General features: G+C 37.6%; 1 protein-coding gene across 1 annotated transcript in view; it reads left to right on the top strand.

Moving 5' to 3' along the window:
* Positions 1–17,961, top strand: part of LOC149201834 (WAT1-related protein At3g18200-like) — a 43,039-nt gene extending 25,078 nt beyond the window's left edge. Inside the window, exon 7 of the mRNA XM_089401381.1 lies at positions 17,782–17,961. Coding sequence (XP_089257507.1) covers positions 17,782–17,961 — 180 coding nt within the window. The remainder of the gene's footprint in view (positions 1–17,781) is intronic.
* The last annotated feature ends 1,942 nt before the right edge of the window (positions 17,962–19,903 follow it).

Below are 19,903 nucleotides of genomic sequence, written 5' to 3'. Positions count from 1 at the left end.
AAGCAAATTAACTGAATCTTTTTGATAAGTTGTAAAGTAGGCATGAAAGTTGTGTTGGAATGTAAGTATAGTAATTGAGCATAAAAGTCTGCATCCCACATTTAGTTGAGCATAGGGGGTTATTGGCAGCATTCTGCCCACAGGGTTTGTGACAGTCTATATCCCGCAATTTATTAACTGTTAGATTAGCTTTTTAATTATAAAAAAATAAATATATGAGAGGAAAATATTATATATTAATCATTTAAGTTAAAATAAGTTAAAGTTAGATTAAATATGTTCTTTGAATATGAAGTTTAAAAGATAATATAGCTATAAAGTAAATAGCTAATATGGAACACATGACTATACTTATCAATCAACTAAAAGTTACTTTTAGAAATAAAAATATATACCATTTCTATTTCTATCTATCTCCCCCTCACCGCCTCTCTCTCTCACTCACCCTATCACTATCTCTGTTACTCTTTAACACATCGTTGTCAATTCCTCTTTCTTCCTCTCCCTATCTCTATTTATGTCTTTCTTATTCTTCCTCTAGTATATCCATCTCTTCCTATCTCCTTTCCTCTCACCTTTTATCCACACCTCTCTCTCTACACTTCCTTCTTTATCTCTTCCCATCTTAATGTCCCTTCCTCTCTCCTTATCTCTCTCACTCTCTGTTTCCACATCCCTTGTTGGGTTGTGTTATATTCTTTCCAAGACTAACCTACATAGTGAACCGGGGGGTTAGACGGGGGGCGACATCCCCCCCTGTCCGATGGGTTTGAGGGGCGCGAGTAGCCCCCCTCTACGGGGTCCAAGGCAGTGCCTCGGGAAAAATAAAATTGGACCCTATATTAGGTTGGGCAGACCTACCTATGGTTTTTGGTCCATGGTTTTATATGCGATGGTTTTCGGTCCATAGTATTGGATGCTTTAGCATGTATAAATATGTATTGTAACATTGAAAGGAATATAATGAAAAATCAAGCTGGTAGTTTGGGTTTTGGGATCAAGGGGAAAATCTTTGTGTATATGTGTTTTATGTGTTATGCTCTTGCATTGTTTATTTTCTATGTTTTAGAATTCGTATGTACGTAATTTATGTATGGGGTTAAAACCTACATATGGTATCAGAGCTGTTTTGGCTTCAAGGGGATGCCTTTGTTGCTGAGGGGTTTTGCTTGGGCCTATGGTAGACCCTGTTCAGTGGGAGATCTACAGGATCGATTATGGTGGTGAAAGAAGATGGCGAGCAGTGGAAAGATAGAGTTCAAGAAATTTAGTGGTTAGAGTTTTGAGTTGTGGAAACTCAAGATGGAGGATCTGTTGGTGGATAAAGATCAGTGGATCACGGTAGATCCAGGTACTAAACCAACAGGAGTGTCTGATGAAGAATGGAAGAAGTTGGATCGGAAGGCTAAGAGAATAATATGATTGTGTGTCTCAGATTCAGTATTATTGAATGTATCAGGGGAAGCTATGGCGAAGGCTTTGTGGGACAAGTTAGGGACTTTGTAACAATCTAAGTCTCTGGTGAATAAATTGTTCTTATGGAGAAAGCTGTATAACCTAAGGATGAATGATGGAGACTTGGTGACAGAGCATCTGAATGCATTTAATACAGTGGTAAGTCAGTTATTATCTATTGATATTAAAATTTCAAATGAAGATAAGTGCATTAGTTTGTTGTGTTCTCTACCAGATTCGTGGGATAGTCTTGTTATTGCAATAGGTAGCAATGCAATTGCCTTGCAGTTTAATGAAATAGTCTCATTGTTGCTGATAGAGGAGATGAGACGGAAAAATATGGAGAGCTAGAGTGGTGTTGCCTTATCTGTATGAGGACGGTCCTAGAACAGAATCAAAAATAAGTTGTCGAGTGGGAGATCTAAATATATAGGGAGATCTAAATCTCCAGGAAAGGAAGCGCACTACAAAAGGGACTATAAATATAAAGCTTCTGACAAAGGAAAGGGACCCGATGATGCTTCTTCTGCAGAGGCAAAAACCACCTCAGATGAAGGTGGGGATGTGTACTTGGCTTCTTCAAGCACACATGTAGATCATGAGGCATGGTTGATTGACTCAGGTCCATCCTTTCACTTCACTCCCCATAGAGAATGGTTCTACAAGTATGAGAAATATGATAGTGGTGATGTCTTCTTAGGGGATGATAGGAAGGCTAGAATTGTTGTTCGCGAAAAATTAAAGTTTAAGTTACAAGGTGGAAGGGTTAGAACACTTCCAGGTATTCTTTATATTCCTGCATTAGCCAGAAATATGATTTCTGTAAGCAAGTTGGATGATGCAGGTGTAAAAATAGTGTTTGAGAAGGATACCTACAAGATGGTTCGGGGAGCACTGGTATTGATGTGGGGAGTTCGGACTGGAACTCTGTACAAGCTACAAGGTAGCACTTTTGTTCATGGGTGCAACAGTTCTGTGGTTCCTCAAAGTGGAGCATAAAATCTAGTGGTCTCTAGAGAGAAGACCATGTTGTGGCATCAAAGGCTTGGACATATATGAGCAATAGCTCTCTGGATTTTGATTTCTATGAAAATTGTGTATATGGGAAGTAGAATCGGGTGAGTTTCCCCTCTGGTGGTAGGAGGGCGAAATAGATATTAGATCTTGTGCACAGTGATGTGTTTAGACCTATGAGCATTCCATAACTTGGTAAGTTTGTGTACTATGTATCATTTATATATGACTTCTCAAGGAATACATAGATATATTTCCTTAAGAAGAAATCCGAAGTCTTTGATAGGTTTAAAGAATTTAAGGCTTAGGTGAAAAATGAGACAAAGAAGAAGATAAGGGTGCTAAGGATAGATAATGGTGGAGAGTCTTGCAGTAAGGATTTGAAGAATTCTGTAAGAAGTGTGGTATAGCATGACAGAAGACTACTCCATATACACCTCAGCAAAATGGAGTTGTAGAAAGAATGAACAAAACATTGATGGAAAGGGAAAGCAACATGCTCAGTGGTACCAGGTTAGGACAATAATTCAGGGCAGAGGCGGTGGAGACAGCATGTTACCTGGTCAATAGATCACCTTCATCAGCATTGGAGGATAAGACTCCACAAGAGGTATGGACTGGTAAAAAACCCTCTATTTCACATCTAAGGGTATTTTAATGTGATGCATATGTACATGTTCCAAAGGAGAAATGAACCAAGTTGGATAGTAAATTTGAAAAGTGCATATTTATTGGGTATAAGGATGGTTTAAAGGGTTATAAGCTTTGGAAGACAGTGACAAGGAAGGTTGTGTACAACTGAGATGTGGTGTTTAGAGAGGTGAAAGATGTTATTAAACATGAAGTCGAACCAAAGGAACCTGAGAAGATAGAGTTTGAGCTAAAGGAGGAAGAATCAAACTCTACAACAGAGGAGGAATCAGAAGATTAAGAGCCACAAACTCTGGGTGTAAGTAGATCAGTTCGAGAAAGAAGGTAGTCAGAAAGGTATACTGCATCTACTTTCTGTTCAAATTTTTCTTATCTATTACTAATGATGATCCCAGAACTATGAAATAAACAATAGATTTAGAGGATGGAAAACTCTAGAAAGAGGCCATGGTTGATGAAATGGAACATTTGCATAAAATGAGGCTTGGGATCTGGAGGAGTTGTTGGCTGGAAGGAAACCCATTGGCAACAAATGGGTGTTCAAGAAGAAGACAAATGTAGAAGGAAAGGTGGAGAAATAAAAAACCTCGGTTGGTAGCAAAAGGTTATTCCCAAGTGTCGGGAATTGATTTTGTTGATATTTTTTCTCCTATTGCCAAGGTAACTTCCATTAGATTACTTTTATCTATTACTTCCGCTTTTGATTTTGAGATAGAACAGATGTGAAGACAACATATCTTCATGGGGATCTAGAAGAGGAGACCTGAATGAAGCAACCTAAAGGCTTTATGGTGAAGGGTAAGAAAGAACTGGTATGCAAGTTAAAGAAGTCTTTGTATGGGTTAAAACAGTCACCAAGGATGTGGTATTAGAAATTTGATACATTTATATGGGGACTTGGCTTAACCAGAAGAAAAGTAGATCACTTTGTGTATTCTAAATTAATTGGTGACCATGTTATTTATCTGGTCTTGTATGTGGATGATATGTTGCTGGTTGGAAATGGCAAAGAAATTATCCAGGATTTGAAGACCCAATTGTCCTCCAAATTCGAAATGAAATATCTTGGTGCTGCAAACTATATTTTGGGCATGGAAATTAAAAGAGATTGGGAAAAGAGGAAGCTCTGGTTAAACCGGAGGAACTATGTCAAGACAATACTACAGAGGTTTAATATGAAGGATAGTAAAACGATGAAGGTTCCTATTCCTGTAGGTGTAAAGTTATCTACATAACAGTGTCCCAAGACACAAGAAGAGGAAGAGGATATGTCCGGTGTTCCATATGCAAGTGCAGTCGATAGCCTGGTGTATGTAATGGTCTATACTAGACCAGACATTGCACATGTAGTGGGAATATTGAGCAAGTTTATGTCAAAGCTAGGGAAGGAGAATTGGAGAGCAGTGAAGTGGGGTTTTAGGTATTTGCGTGGCACTAGTGATTATGGTTTGTGCTAACAAAGAAGACCAGGATTGGACAGATTTTTGGATATCCGTGGCTTTGTTGACGCAGACTGGGTTGGAGATTTGGATAAGAGAAGATCTACAAGTAGGTATGTGTTTAACCTATTTGGAGGTGCAGTCAGTTGAATGAATAAGAAACAATCTATAGTGGCACTATCAACTACAGAGGTAGAATACATGGCAGCCACTATTGCAAGCAAGGAAGCAATTTGGTTGTAGAGATTGTGTTCAAGTATGGGGTTAGTACAGGGAGCTATAAGGATAGACTGTGATAGCCAAAGTGCAATTTTCTTGGCAAAGAACCCTGCTTATCATTCAAAGACAAAGCACATTGATGTTCAATATCACTTTTTGAGGGATACGATAGAAGACAAAAAGTTGTTGCTCGTAAAGTTGGACACTTTGAAGAATACTGTAGATGCATTGACAAAATTTGTGAGCTCTGAGAAGTTGTCCTAATGTAGAGAAACAATGGGTGTTTCGGGGCTGGAAAAATGACTAAGCTCTCATGTGGCCCCCTATGGAAAGAAAACAACGAGTGGGAGAATTTTGGGTTCTGTTATATTGTTTCCATGACTAACCAACGCAGTGAACTAGGGGGTTAGAGGGGGGGCGGAGCCTCCCCTTCGTTGCGCCTATTATGCAGCGGGGCAGTTACGGCGGGGTGGCAACCCCCTGTCTCGAGGGTTTGAGGGGAGCAGGTAGCCCCCCTCTACGGGGTCTGGAGCAGCGCCCTGAGAAATTTTTTTTTGGATCCTATATTAGGTTGGGCAGATCTACCTATTGTTTTCGGCCCATGGTTTTTGACGCGATGCTTTTCGATCCATGGTATTGGATGCTTCGGCATGTATAAATATGTATTGTAACATTGAAAGGAATATAATGAAAATTCAAGCTAGTAGTCCTGGTTTAGGATCCAGGGGAAAATCTCTATGTATATGTGTTTTATGTGTTATTCTCTCGCATTGTTTATTTTTTGTGTTTTCGAATTCGTATTCAAGTAATTTCTGTATGGCATTAAAACCTACATCCCCCTATTGTTCCCTGTCTATCTCTCTCTTCTTCTGCTTTCTCTCCCTCACTCCCTCGTCTCTATCAATCTCCCTTCCCTCCTTCTCTCTCCTTTCCCTCATTGCCTCATTCCTTCTTTCTCTTTCCCTCTCCCCACTCTCTATATCTGTATTTCCAATTACATATTTTGATGTGTTTCTCTATCCATTTACCCCTCCATCTCTATCTTTGTCCCTCTCTGTCTCTCCCTAAGGACCTCACTATCTATGTCCCCCTCTTTACTCATCTCTCTTATCTTCCACCTCCACTCTCTACATCGGTCCCTCTCTCCTTCTCTTTGATGCTCCATATCCACTCTCTCTCTCTCACTTTCCCTCTTTATCTCTCTTCTTGCACTCTCTTCCCCTCCTCCTCTCTTGATCTCACTCACTTCCTTCCCACTGTCCTCCTTCCATTTCTTTGTTTTATTCCATCTATATCTCTCTTATTCCCAACCCTCTAACCACTTTGAATCTCCCTTCCCTCTTCTCTCTCCTTCCTCCATCTCTCTCTCTCTCTCTCTCTCTCTCTCTATTTACATATTTGTTTTCTCTTTCTGTCTCCCCCCTTTTCTCCTTCTCTCTCTTGTTCTATCTTCCCCACAATATCTTTCTCTCCCCTTCTCTCTCTCTCTTCTTCCCTCTTTATCCCCCTTCATTTTTTACCAATCCATTCCTATATATCCTTCTTGCACACTCTCTATATCAAACTACATCTCTCTCTCCCTCTTTTACCCCCTCTATCTCTCTTTTGATTCACTCTCTCTTTTTGTTTCTTTTTTCTCTTATCTCGATATCTCTCCCCTCCTCATATTTCCCCACTATCCTTGTTTCCCTCATATCCCTTCCTTTTTCCCCCATCCTTGGTTTCTATTTCCATTTACATACTTTTCTATCTCACTCTATCTATATATCCTTCCCTGCCTCCCTCTCTTTCTTTCCATCAATCCCTCACTCTCTCTCTCCCTCTCTCCCCATCACTCTCTCTCTATCTCTATCTCTAACTCTTTATCTTTCTCTTCCCCATTTCTCTCTCTCTCTTTTCCAGTTTATATATTTTTCCATGTACCTCAATATCATGTTCTCTCTTTGTCTCTATCACATACCCACGTTTCATTTTTTTTTAAATAATTGAAAATAATCACATAATGATAATCAACCAATATAACAATTTTAATGGGTTCGCATTCGTTGCGTGTATATCTTTTAAGTCGCTCCATGTTCTTATGAATCATAAAGGTTTCATCCTTGGGTAGGTTCCTAGCTACACATTGATTTGCAAGGTATGTTCCTAAATTTATTCGTATAACATATATAGTCTATTTCATTAATGTGACCCTCTAAAATGTTGTTTAAATTGATAGGGCACATTAGCATTCCAAGGTTCATAAACTATGTATTGAATTTTATAAATCTTTGTACCATTGGGTTATTATATACTACTATACATTTTTTTAATTTTTTTGTTACTAAACCTATGAAGGTTCTAAAGGCATAATACATGTGATTCCTTATTGATAAATTGCACTTGGCCTGTCCTTGGTGGATAACACGTGGCCGCTAAAGATTGGATATATTGTCCATTTCGTTTTCGTGAGCCAATATGGTTTTCCCAAGTCCTTTGGAAGTATATGATATCCATGTGCTCACCCATACTAGGGTTGTACATATGATAGTGACTCGTACTCCATGGTATAACTATGATGATGGCTCTCTCCTACCCTAACTTGAGTTTTGAGTCTTTCCCAATTTCCTTGTATCTTTTTTCCATTTCTGGAATTGGTGTCATGCTTGTAGAGCACCATCGTGTTTCTCCCAACATCTCAACAACTGTATCTCCACTCCTAGCTCATGGTAGACTTCTATTCCCTCCAGTTCTGGACTATCTGTCAATACCATGGTCGGTAAGGGTTTTAAATTAGATTTCATTTTTCCATTGTCTTTCTCTCTAAAGCAGTTATGTACTCTCAGATAACTCATGCCTCCGAGGTTCAATAGATTATTTATGTTTTATTTCATTTTGTCTATGGGAAGGTTTCTTACTTATTAGGTTAAGGAAATTTTGGGTATACCTTTGTGCATTCAGCTTAGGAGGAACTGATCTCCATTACTTTGATTGTTGCCAACATGGGGTTTGTTAACACAAAGGATTTCTATATAAAATTATGTTTTTCTTTTCCTTTTTCTTTAGTTGTTCTTTGTAGTGACATTACCATAACTATTGGGTGTTTCGGCTCGACAGGTTCAACGGTCTACCTCCCTTCTTCCTTTCTACAGTGTCTTGTTACTTGATCCAGATGGATTTTGATTGAGTCAAGTCATATTGGCTATGTAATGTTTTGAGACAAATATGTGCATAGATAGTAGTAGATCCTCCAGATTCTCCAAATTTTATAGTCTTAGATGCAGTTGAACTTAGGCCCATTGTGTAGATATCTTCATTTTGAATCTAACGCAACTTGAACGACTGAAATCTAACTTCGTACAAAGAAGTTATGGAAATTCAAAGATAAGTTCAAGCTAGGCAAGGAATCAAAGTCAATTGGTCAATGTCAACACTCTCATATGATTGAGAGACCAACGCCAATTCAAAGAGATCATCGCACTAATTCCAGTGGTATATTCGATTTCCAAAATGGCCTCTGTATGAGGGAGAAAACATGTTTTGAAGTTATTGTCAAACAAGCAAAAAAATGGGCCTTTGTAGGCCAAGAGGTAGTCTCTTAGCATGACATGTGGCAAGTCAAAGTCAACGCATAGGTCAAATTCAAACTCAGTACCATGTCAAACTCTAAGTCCAAACCATATGGCACACCATAGGGAGTATGTAAGTGCCAAACTGAAAGGTTGTTTAAGTCGGAACTTAAAACAAACTAATGGAGCCTTCACTCACGGCGCAGACAACAACCATAACACATATGTCGCATATGGCAAGAGGTTATATTTGTTAAACCATAAATAATACAACACTAATGGTGATGCCAAAAAGTTAGGTCATGCACCACGAGTTTCATTTCTACAGGGTTGTGCCACAATGATTCACCACCACGGGGAGTTTCACCACCAGGTTAAATGGTCTTATGCCAATAGGGCACGGGTAGGTTAATATGTTTATCCACCACTAAAATGTTGATACACACTGCCGGACCTATGATTAATATATAATATGTTTATATATATGTAAAACCATATTTTTTTATATGGTGCACAATGTATGACTATGTAAGATATTTTAATATGTGTATTGGTAATCCGTTATAAAAAATTTCCATAGTTTCCAATTCAAATCCTGAGAGGTCAGCAGGTTTGACCTCGGGTCCTACCTGGCGCTTATAAAAAAATTGCCAATGCACTAGAGGGCATGAAGTTGAAAGGTGTAGCCTTTGAACTTGTGTTCAGTGTGCTTGTTATTTGCCTTTGGAGGATAACTTGACAAATATTGGGCCTTTTCAAAAACTGTAAGTTGCATTAAGAAGTTAAGGCAGAGGCTGATCTTCTCACAATAGCCATTCATTCCTATGTGCAGAGTCCATAATGGCTACGTAGAGGAGTTAAACAGAGAGTAGCTCTAATTTGTATTGTTGTGCCTATAAATGCCTTTTGAGGAATAACTTGGCCAATATTGGGCCTATTTTACATCTGTGACTTGCATTTAGAAGATGAGATCGAGGCCCATCTTCTTATAGTAGTCATTGATGTCAATGAGCACATTCTAAAATGGAAAAGTTGATGTAAAGAGACTTTTTGAAATTGTCATAGCTTTTTGACATCGAGTTGAGTATGAGGACCGTGTTTATTTAGTCCTCCTTGTAATTGGAACAATCGTCTCTTTGTAGAATTGAGTTAGTTCAAGGGTGAGATTTCTCTGTAGGAGGATGTTTCTTAAATGGAAACCTTGCCACTCCATCATTATCTTCACTCTAAAGATACAAATATTATGGACATACTGATTTTGTAGTGATATCAATAAAGTGGCCTAGCCTTTTGAGAAAGGCTTGAAGGGGTAGCCCAAGAGGAGTGAACTCCATCATCAACTAGTTGTATCTTTTGTTTTGTGTCATTTTTGTGATTTGAATAATTTTCATCTTCAAGTTCATTAAAATTTGATTATTCATATGTGAATGAATTATGAGCTAAAGACATAATTTTAAAAGATTGAAAAGTGTCAGAGGATGATCATCACACGTTTTAAGATCATTACACGTCCTCTAGATGTTGTTACAGGTAAATTGTCAAACATCGTTCCATATTTTTTTTTTAACATTATGGCCATAACTAGCTCATCCCTCAACTCTTACATGTATTGGGATTCTAGGATTTTTTTTTCCTTTCATTGTTACGATTTACTTTATTGACCTGATTACAAAATTTGACCCAATGTTTATAATTCTTCTATGATTAAAATAGTGCAAAGTTATGCATCAAAGAAAAGATAAAATATTTTGAGATACTTGGTACCAAATGTTAAAATAGCTAATTACTCCCGCATGAAGAGTTAACTAAATTTAGAGAGTCGTTCAAGCCAAACTTAATGTGTGGTTGCATGTCAAGTTATTTTAAATGAATTTCTAGTCGAAAAAGGTTTAAATACCCCTCACCGGGTTCATTGTAATCATCAAGTTTTTATGTGATCAATAGAAGAGATGCAACTCGTGTGTTTTTTATTTTAATTTGTGTTTTACGTCCTCCATGTTTCCAAAAAATTGGTATCATATCTATGGAAGGATCAAAAGATTTGTGGAGCCAACAAAACCAGTAAGAAGAAGACCAAGTGAAGAAGGTCCATGATTTTTGTAGATTGCAAAATTGTCAAATAATTAAGATATGCTGCAGATTTATTTCTTCGTTAAAGAATGTTGACCAACGCTTCTCCCTGTCTGTCATAACCTGCGTTGATTAAGGCAACCCTACAATTATCTCATTTTTAGCGATCCAACACTGCTCCACTCTGTCGAAATATGTGTTGATGTATTAAACCCGTGACCGTAACTTAAAAGTCGAAAACCGTAAGTCAATTACAAAAGTCGTATGTTTTCAAAAGGTGTCACGTGGGTGAAAGGTTTACTGTTAAAAGAGTTGGTTAAGGTTTTATTTAAATTCTAAAGTTTTTATTAAAATAGACATTATATGTACTCTGAGGGGTTTAAAAGGATTATAAAAAGGTTTTTCTTTATAAAAATATTTTATATAAATAAAATAATCAAGGGTTTTATTGAAAAGGGAAAAGGGTATATTGAAAGGTTTTTTTAAACAAAAACAAGGGATTTATTGGAAATGCCTTATAAAGTTTTTAGCAAAAAAGAGTTTTATTATTTGAAGAGTATTTTTTGGAGAAATATGGCTTTTTCAAATTTCCACTGCCACTTTCCACTGTTTACAGGGAAAGATTATGATGTGTGGGCTATTGAGATGAATATCAAATTGAAGGCTCATCATGTATGGGATGATGTCCAGTTTGGGTTTTGAGAACCTAAGGATGAAGCATAAGAACTAGGTCTCACTAATGCAGAGAGAGAAATATACAAGAAAGACAAAAAGAAGAATGGACAAGTGTTGCAGCTTATACAGTAGGGAGTGAACCAGGTAGTGTTCTAGAATATTATGATCGCGTCTTCAGCTAAGAAAACATGGGAGACCTTGGAGAAAATCTATAAAGGTATGGCCAAAGTCAATATTATTAAGTTGATGAATTTAAAGAAGTCATGATGAAATAATTGTAGAAATTCCTTGTAGATTCAAACTATAGATTTTAATGCTAAAACAAGTGACTTTAATCTACTCTACTCATTAGAGGAAATTATAAACGGTCAATGAAATCATGAAGTATAAATGAGAAAGAATTTAGTCACACATAACACAATGAGTTTCTCGAGAAAGCCACAGATAAAAACCCTTGATATCTATATATTGCATTAGTCAAAGAATTTATATGAATACAATATGTTCTACTCAACCTTGAGCTCAACCTACACAAGTGCTTTCTATCCTCTACCTATCTGACTGCCTTCTGCCAATAGTTAGCTAAATTTCCAAGACTCTGAGCTCTTAATTCCTTTCCCTCACAAACTCCACACATAAACCTTTTCTTCTTATTGTTTGGTCTCACCAACTCATGTTCACCAAAACAATGATTAAACTTGTGCCTTCTTTCCTCCTTTTAAAGGAAATTCAAATGGCTAGAATTAGTGAGATTTCTAATTAAGGAATGATTTATTTTAGGCATTCTTTTGACTACATGCACCATATGGTTAATTTAGATGATTTTACAATTGATAGTGCATTGTCCCTAAACTCTAATCTCAACTGTATCTTTCTTTGATCTGACATGGATGAGTTAATTATGAGTGAATCTTCAGTTTACTGGTTGACGACTGTAAGCAACACCCCATTGTTCAGCAGGTTACACCCCACTATTTGACATGTAGCACCACATTTTACATCAGGCAACAACACAATTGACTGTAGATTACAGCCCACTACTACAGGCTAAACCCCACTACTGGACCTACCGCTAATTCCTCAATTAGTTGGAACTAGTTTAACTGAACTTACCTCAGTTAGACTGAACTAAATAATTACAACTCAAAATAAACTAAACTAGTGCTACTAATTGTATGAGACACTCTACATGACTCTAGTTGGACCCTCAAATTGAATTAAATGAGATAACTAAGCCAAATTAACTTATTTAACTTTTACAAGTTTTCATGAGATTCGGAATTAAAAGTTTTATCCCAATTTTTTTCAAAAAAATTAAATTAGTCTTCTTCCTGATGTTATTTTTAAGTTGTTTGTCAGGCCAGGTTAGCTCAGAAATTAATGAGCGCAAAACAACTGAGTGATATTATTCATTCAACTATTATTATTTATACATATACAAAAACGGATCAGTTCATCTTCTAGATGACTGTCCGGCTTCACCTCATCCGTTTCGGATTAGGTGTCAACATTCCCCCCCTTAATCTGAAGGGATGTTGGTGAGTCCAAGCATCGTTCTGAATCTTTCAAGCTTTTCTCTTCCAAGCGCTTTGGTAAAGATGTCTGCAATTTGCTCGTTTGTGGAACAATGACGGAGATGGATTGTTTTGGCCTCAACATGATGTCGGATCAGATGATATTTAGTATTGATGTGCTTAGTACGATCATGGAACTTTGGATTCTTGGCCAACTTTATTGCAGATGTGTTATCAATCATGAGTGGGGTAGATTGTATTTGTTTTACTTGCAAATCTTCAAGAATTTTCCTGAGCCACACAATTTCTTTCGTTGCTTCAGCTGCTGCCACGTATTCTGCTTCTGTTGTGGAATCTGCTGGTACTGATTGTTTGCGTGATCTCTAGGAGACAGCTCCTGATCCAAGACTCATAGCATATCCTGAAGTAGATACCCCAGTTTCTTTGTCTCCATCGAAGTCTGAATTAGAGTATCCAATCAAGTTGAAGTCGTCCACCTATGTATACTTGATTCCAAGGTCTTGAGTTCCCTTCAAGTACCTTAGAACTCTTTTTGCAGTAGACCAATGTCCCTCACAAGGCTTTTGCACAAACCTGGAGAGGATTCCAACAGCAAATGAAATGTCTGGTCTGGTAGTAGTGAGGTAGATGAGACTTCCTACAAGCTGTCTATACTTTGTTGCATCCTCAAATTCTTTTCCTTCAGTAGATGTGAGCTTCAAGTTTTGTTCCATTGGAGTAGAAAGGGGATTGCACTCTGTCATGCCAAATCTGTATAACAAATCTCCAATGTATTTCTTTTGAGAAAGAAATATGGACTTTGGATGTTGGGTTACTTCAATGCCAAGATAGTAATGAACATAGCCCAAATCAGTCATTTCAAAAAATTTTCCTAATTCTTTCTTTATGGATGCAATATAGCTTTCATTGTTCCCTGTTATTAAAAGATCATCTACATATACCACAAGATATACAACTGTTTTGCCAACTTTCTTGAGAAATAAAGTTGTATCATCAAGATCAAAATGTTTGAAGTTGAGTTTCAGAAGATGCTCAGTTAGTTTTTCATACCAGGCTCGTGGTGCTTGTTTGAGGCCATACAAGGACTTCACAAGTTTGCATACTTTGTGTTCATGTCCTTTCACAGCAAATCCTTCAGGCTGGGACATAAAAACATTCTCTTTTAGATCTCCATTCAAGAATGCAGTTTTTACATCCATTTGATGGACTTTCCAACCGTTCTGAGCAGCTAGTGCAAAGAGTGTCCGGATGGTGGCCCATTTTGCTGTGGGAGCAAAAGTTTCCTCATAATCGACCCCTTCCTTCTGTGCAAAACCTTTTGCCACAAGCCTAGCTTTGTGCTTGTCAAGTGAGCCATCAGCTTTGTACTTGTTCTTTTAGACCCACTTGCAGCCAATTGGTTTGGTTCCAAATGGAGGATCAACCAGCTTCCAAGTGCCATTCTTTATGAGGGCATCATACTCCTTCTGCATCGCTTCTTTCCATTCATCATGAGAAGCAGCTTCTTTGAAGGAAGTTGGTTCAAAATCTGTAGACAAGTTCAATTCACAATCATAAGTAACATCCATATCAACAGGTGAATTAGAGTTATCTACATCACCTCCATCTTGTCGGTTTGAATTTCTGGTTCCTGTTTTTCCAATTTCATCAGGATGAACACTTTCAAGTGTCTTTGTCAGCCACTTTGGGGGACCTTTCTGAGATGGTCCAGGCTGTTTTGTTGATGGAGTTGGGTCTGAATCAAGATTGAGTCTCCCAATTCTATCAATTACATCACTTAAAGCATCATCCGTTGTTGGAGTGTCATGCAGGGGAGATTGTTCTTCAGAAGAAGATTCCACATCTTGATCTAGTATAGGAATCCCCCCTTCGAGATGTGGAATCTGATTATCAAACTCTTGAAATGATTTTGGTTTTGTGAATCTATCCAAGCGATCAAGTTGCCGCTCAACAACACTGTCAGATTTGGATGATTCAAGAAAAATGACATCTCTAGATAAAACAAACTTTTTATTTACTTCATCATAAAGGCGGTATGCTTTAGATGTGTTTGAATACCCCAGGAAGATACACTTATGACTTCTAGCACCAAGTTTGTTTCTATGTACCTTTGGTATTAAAGCATAACAGGTGGAACCAAATATCCTGAGATGTTTTATCGAAGGAACATGTCCATACCACAATTCATAAGGAGTCTTGTTTCTTATAGCACTAGATGGACATCTATTCTTTATATATGCAGCACATAGAACAGCATCAGCCCAAAACATTGTCTTTACATTTTTGAAGAAAAGCATGGATCGTACCATATTCAAAATTGTTCTGTTCATTCTTTCAGCTACACCATTCTGTTGAGGATTATAAGGCACAGTTGTTTGATGTTTAATCCCATGTTGGCGAAGATAGTGTTCAAATTCATTTGATGTATATTCTTTTCCATTATCAGTGCGAATAGACCCAATATGAGATTGTGCATCATTTTCAATCCACTTATGAAAATTCTTGAATGTTTGAAAAGCATCAGATTTGTTCTTCAAAAAATAAACCCAACACATTCTGGTGTAATCATCAATAAATGTCATGATATACTTATTTCCATTTGCAGAAGGAACAGGCATTGGACCACATAAATCTGAATGAATAAGTTCAAGCTTCCTATGTGCTCTTGAATGTGAATCATGACAAGACTGTTTGCTATGCTTTCCTAGAATGCAAGCATCACATTGTTTATGTTTTCTAGGAATTGTAGGCAAACCAGCAACACCATTTTTCTTCAACAAGCGGAGACTATCATAGTTTAGATGTCCAAATCTAGCATGCCATAATAAACTTGATGGAAGTGTACATTCTTCATGATGAGAAATATATGAGAAATGTTGTGCATGAGCAGAGGTTCCTTGCAGTTTAAGGAGTCTTTCTTCTTCTATACCCCTCATGACAAGTGAGTGGTCAGATGCCTTTATTACCTCAAGCTTGCCATCAAACATGTGAATGGAGTGACCTTGCTGGCGGATGTGGACTAGGGACAGCAAGTTTCTCTTCAGCTGTGGGAGATATAGAACATGATCCAGAAGAAAGTCTGGAAGACCAGGCAGTTTAAGCTTGATTGTGCCAAGCCCTGATGGCTTGATTTTTGACTGATCTGCAAAGTATACTGCTCCATCAACATTGTTAGTGAAATCTTCAAAGAAATCTCTCCTATGAGTCATATGACAGGTTGCTCCTGAATCAAGCAACCAGTCATTTTTCGAAGAAGCAAGTGAAGCATTAAACAAGTCTTCATTTACTCCAATGTTACATTGTGCCTCAATATAGTGATCGGATTCAGGTGCTTTACCTTTGTCTGTGTCATCAGTTTTATCTTTCTGCTGATTTCTTCTCTGCTCAACTTTGTCCCATGGTAGCTTGCATGTAGAAGCATCATGTGATCCATTTCGTTTGCAGCGAATGCAATGCAGATCTGACTTTTCTGCTTGAGGATGTCTGCCCCCCCTGCCTCTGAAGTATCTTCCTCTTCCTCTTCGTCCACCTCTTCCTCTCGTAGAATCTTGAGCAGACTGCTTTTCTTTATGAGCAAGGCAAACAGTCTCTTCAGAAGATTCAGGGACTGTTTTCTTTCCAAAGGCTTTCTCTCTTTCAGCAAACTTTTTCACAAGAGTGTCAAAAGTTATATCTTTAAGATTTCCATTTGCTTGTAAAGACTCAAGATAGTTAGAGTAGGTAGGATAGAGTGCTTTGAGAAAGGCAATAAGAGAGATATCAAGCTCAACCTTAGTGGATTTAATGTCATGCACTATAGACTTTATTTCAGAAGCAAGAGTAAGAGGATCATTATTTTTCAGTTCAAGAGTGAAGAGTTTAATCATGAGCTGAACAACTTCAAGTGCAGAATGTGTATCATAGAGTTCTTTGAGCTTTTGTAAAGCTTCAAAGGCAGTGGAATAGAATGAAATATGACGACTTACTTCCTCATTTACAGATGCTGTGATCAATGCAAAGGCTTTGCTGTTCTTGTTTTCCCAAATGGCTAGTTCTTTGTCTGATGTGGGCTGCACAGGGTCTCTGTCTTCTTCTCCGACACACACACCTTTCCACAGCTCATTGTAGATGAGGGTGTGTTTCACCATCCAAGACCATTCAGGATAGTTCTCCTTGCCAGTGAGAACTATTCCGACCATTGAAATGATTGAATGCATTCTGTAAAAAAAGAATTATCTCTGCCAAAAACACTTCTGTTGAGAGAAAAAAAAATCCTTATATGATTGCCTTATGCAACAGTATATATATATATCACTGCTCATATATATATATATCATTGTTCAACAAAACAAGGGTGCTCAATACACTGTTCACTGCTCAAAGACTGCTCACATATATGACTACTTACATATATCACTGCTGAACAAAAAGAGGGCGCATATATATATGTCACTGCTTACATATATTAAACAAAGGCGCTCATATGAAAATCACTATAAAAAAGGGCGCTCATCACTGTGGTCTCAATATATATCACTGCGCAGGTCAATAGCACACGTAGGTATATATATCTCAGCATTAATATATATATCCGCAGGCCTATATCTCAGCATTAAATCTCAGCATATATTATATATATCTCAGCATAAAATCTCAGCATTAATATACATCGTTATATATATCTCAGCATTAAACGCAGTCACCAAAACCATAAACGCAGTCACCAAAACCATATATATATTTCCATATATATATATCCGCAGGCCAATTTCTTCAAAACTATAAACGCAGTCACTTCTTTCACCAAAGCTTCAATACCGACCGTTGTGGGATCATGATCCAAGGCTTCTGTTTCGATGCGCATAAACGCTGGCTTCAATGTATTAAGGCGCAGTCACCACAGTTCACCATTCACCAAAGCTTCACAACCCGATCAATGGAGTTTCAACCAGGATACGCCAGCAGCGTTCAGTCCATAAACACGCAGCAATAGACGCAGGTTTCAATAACATTAAAGGCACAGCTCTCAATACATTAAAATGCAGGAGTCTTCAGCAACAAAACGCAGGAGTCTTTTTTTTTTAAAACGCAGTCCATATGAACAATAGCCCAAACGTTAAACAACACAGTCCACAGCTCATACCTCCAAAAACGATACCTCAATTCAAGTACTGGCAGCAACGTACTTAATGGCAGAGGGCGCAGAGAGCATATGCAGTGCTGGTGCGCCAGGGAGCAGAGGCAGCAGAGCCTGACATACAACAGCGCATTCCAGGGGCGCTCATGACAAAGGGCGCAGTTATGGACAGAGGCGCAGAGACAGGTATGTCAGAGGCAGCGCAGAGAGCAGATGTGGCCAGCAGGAGTTACAGCTAATTTCTGGAACCTGGGACCTGTGCTCTGATACCATGTCAGGCCAGGTTAGCTCAGAAATTAATGAGCGCAAAACAACTGAGTGATATTATTCATTCAACTATTATTATTTATACATATACAAAAACGGATCAGTTCATCTTCTAGATGACTGTCCGGCTTCACCTCATCCGTTTCGGATTAGGTGTCAACATTGTTGTTTTCTACAAAAATTTGAGATGACAGATCTTGCTCTGATGAAATATTTTCTTGGCATAGAAGTTGACCAATTCGAAGAAAAAAAATTATTTATCAAAATAAATATGTTAGAGATTTGTTGAAAAGATTAAGGATGGAGAATCACAAACCTATCCCTACACCAGTTGTAACAGGTACAAAGTTAAGCAAGGATGATGAAGGGTCATATGTCAATCTACCTCTATTGAAAATACTGGTTGGCAGCCTCATGTATTTCATAGCTACAAGACCAAATATTATGCAAGGAGTGAGTTTGATTTCCAAATTTATGGAGACTCCAAAAGACACGCATTAGAGAGAAGGAAAAATAATTTTGAGATCCGTAACAAGAACTAGATATTGTGGCATAATGTATGCAACTACAGAAAAGAAAAGAATGATTTGATTTGATAAACAGATAATGATTTTGCTAGTAGTTTGGATGATAGGAAGAACACTTCCGTTTATGTGTTCCATCTTGGTTCAGCTGTTGTTTCATGGGCATCTGGGAAGCAACCTATTCTAACACTTTCATCAGCAAAGGCATAATATGTAGCAACAACTTAACCAACATGCAAAGTAGTGTGGTTTAGAAGAGTGTTTGATGAACTCGAGAAGAAACAACAAGGATCAACAACAATATATTGTAACAACATCTCAACGATTGCACTATCCAATAATAATGTGTTAAAGGAAAAGAGAAAACATATTGATACTAGATATCACTTTATTAGAGAGCTTTTGAGCAATGGAGAAGTTCACTTGAAGCCTTGTAAATCTAGCGATCAATTGGCTGATATATTTAATAAGTCATTATCAAAAGATGTGTTTGAGTTTCATAGAAGAAAATTGGGTGTTTTAAGTCTAGCTGAGACATAGACCAACTAGCATGTTTGAGTTGTCATGAGTCGTGTCTTATTTTAACAGTCGTAATTAAGGGGAATGTTAAAATAGCTAATTACTTCTGCATGAAGAGTTGGCTAAATTTAGAGGGTCAATCAAGTCGAATTTAGTGTGTGGTTGCATGTCAAGTTATTTTAGGCAATTCACTAGTGAGAAAAAATTTAAATACCCCTCGTTGGGCTCATTCTAATCATCAAATTATTGTGTAATCGATAGAAAATCTGTAACTCGTGTGTTTTGTGTGTTAATTCGTGTTTTACCTCTTCTTTTTTTCCAAACAAAATCACCAAAATATGTCACAATTTTCTTAAATCCCTTCACTTGATATGCCTAGAGTTGTTTTAGGATTTTGGATTTGACTATAGTCTTGCCTTAATTTAAAAATGTGTGTTTCTTATTGCAAGACCAAGCATGGAGGTAGTCAGGTCATAAATCAAACACATCCCTTGTTTAGTGGCGCCATACCAAACCCAAAAGATTACGTTAGAAAGCACCGATTACGAAAAGTGCGAGTCAAATACAATGAGACTCCTAAGACCAACATTCATACACTCGAAGAACTATAAAAGAATTGAGTTCAATCCGTGGAAAATAGAAAGTGATGTTTAGAACTCCATGCAACAATCGCATAGTGCTACAGAGCTTTCAAATAAAATGCACACGACTATTTTCAGAATTAAAATCTAGAATCGATTTTGAACCTCTAAGTGTTATCGACTCTACCATTCCATGATCCAAATTTGTCAAAGAAAATCATCACGATATGGTTTATTCGAAACATTTGTTCTTTTCTGTCTAGAATTAAATTTTGATTTACAACAATGCA

This window comes from Pinus tabuliformis, chromosome 2_1 (genome assembly GCF_031772625.1).
Source record: "Pinus tabuliformis cultivar Carrire ecotype Pingquan chromosome 2_1, CPIR1, whole genome shotgun sequence".
NCBI classification, from domain to species: Eukaryota; Viridiplantae; Streptophyta; class Pinopsida; order Pinales; family Pinaceae; genus Pinus; species Pinus tabuliformis.
The sequence above is the reverse complement of the archived record's forward strand: the minus strand, read 5'-3'. Positions and strand labels throughout refer to the sequence as shown.